The sequence below is a fragment of the Austrofundulus limnaeus genome, unplaced genomic scaffold, assembly GCF_001266775.1.
Source record: "Austrofundulus limnaeus strain Quisiro unplaced genomic scaffold, Austrofundulus_limnaeus-1.0 Scaffold370, whole genome shotgun sequence".
Taxonomy (NCBI): domain Eukaryota; kingdom Metazoa; phylum Chordata; class Actinopteri; order Cyprinodontiformes; family Rivulidae; genus Austrofundulus; species Austrofundulus limnaeus.
The window spans coordinates 192,355-193,637 of record NW_013952772.1 but is presented as its reverse complement, the minus strand read 5'-3'; the positions used below and the strand labels follow the sequence as shown (position 1 = coordinate 193,637).

At 50.6% G+C, this 1,283-nt stretch overlaps 1 protein-coding gene across 1 annotated transcript in view; it reads left to right on the top strand.

Annotated features, from left to right (window-relative positions):
- The first annotated feature begins 69 nt into the window (after positions 1–69).
- Positions 70–1,283, top strand: part of paqr6 (progestin and adipoQ receptor family member VI) — a 37,668-nt gene continuing 36,454 nt past the window's right edge. The window contains exon 1 of the mRNA XM_014023443.1: positions 70–328. Within this exon, the coding sequence (XP_013878897.1) occupies positions 268–328 (61 nt within the window). The 5' untranslated portion in view covers positions 70–267. The remainder of the gene's footprint in view (positions 329–1,283) is intronic.

Genomic DNA, 1,283 nt, shown 5'->3' with positions numbered 1-1,283 from the left:
CCCCCCTGTCCCAGGCCCGGTGCCCACCGCTGACCGCGCACACACAACAACCAATCCTCTCCAGCGCAGCGCAGCGCAGGAGCGCTGGCACTGGTGTTGGCCCACTTTTCTGCTGGGTAAGTGGGTTGGAGAACCTCAGTGACCCGCAGAGCTCTGTCTGCGGGGCTCCGGGACTCGGGTGTGGACGGAACCGGGCTGTTTGGGACGGGATGAGAAGCTTAAAGGCAGAGATTTTGGATTAAACTGGCTGAGAGCGCGCGGGTTGAAATGTCCAGGCAGAGGTCGGTGCTGGCGCTGGGGAGGTGTCTGGCCTGTCTGGAGTTTATGTGTAAGTCCACGTTTTTCTTTTTGTGCACAAACTGCAGATTTATTTAAAAACTGAATGGATTTATTGTTGCATGTTTTTGTTCTTGCTGTCGGGTTTTTGTGCGCTCTGCTCGAGGAAAACAAGGTTTCTTTTCTTCCCCACATCCCAGAGTCGGGCTGGAGGGTGGGCTCTGAGGGGGATCCAGATTTTTTTTTTTAATTCCAGCAGAAGCAGAGAAAAACACGCTGAGAGGGACAGAGAAGAGGGGACTGATCAGTTCTGGTCCCTGCGCTCTGCGCTCCGGGGTCACTGCACCCCTGAAGCCTCTGATCAGATCCAGTTTCTGGGTTCTGTTCTGCAGCAGCTGATCCGGACTTTCTGTTTCGTAGAACCGTGCGGTGCTTCAGAGAATCCACTCCCACATTTCTTATGAAGAGGCCCTGCAGGTTTTTCCTCGGAAGCCGCGCGCTGTGTGGAAACTCCAACGTGTTTTCTATAAAAACACAAACCATTTGTACCATTGCGCAATCTGGATCCACGTGGGTCTGGTGTTTTTCTCTGGTCCTGGTTCAGGATTTCTTTAACCCCCCTGTTCCAAAGCAGATCTGCAGCTGCTGGACTTTAGCTGAAGCAGCTGAACTTATTTTGTTTCCTAAAACAAATCTTCTGCTTCTGTAAAACTAGATTCTCTGATGAGTGATGAACACTTCATGTGGTGATGCCAGTGTGTTAATGTGTTATAATAAGGACAAACACACACACATCCGTGTATTTGCATCAAACTGAGGACTTTGTATTGACTTACATTCATTTTTGTAACTGTATTGATGCCTAACCCAGACATTCTCCCTGAAATGAACCACTACTGTCTATAGTTAACCCTAACCTGAGCCACCAGACCTCTGAACCTGGTGAAGTGCAGCAGAGCCAGTGGCGGATCTAGAAACATTTACATGGGGGCGGGGCGGGGTGGGGG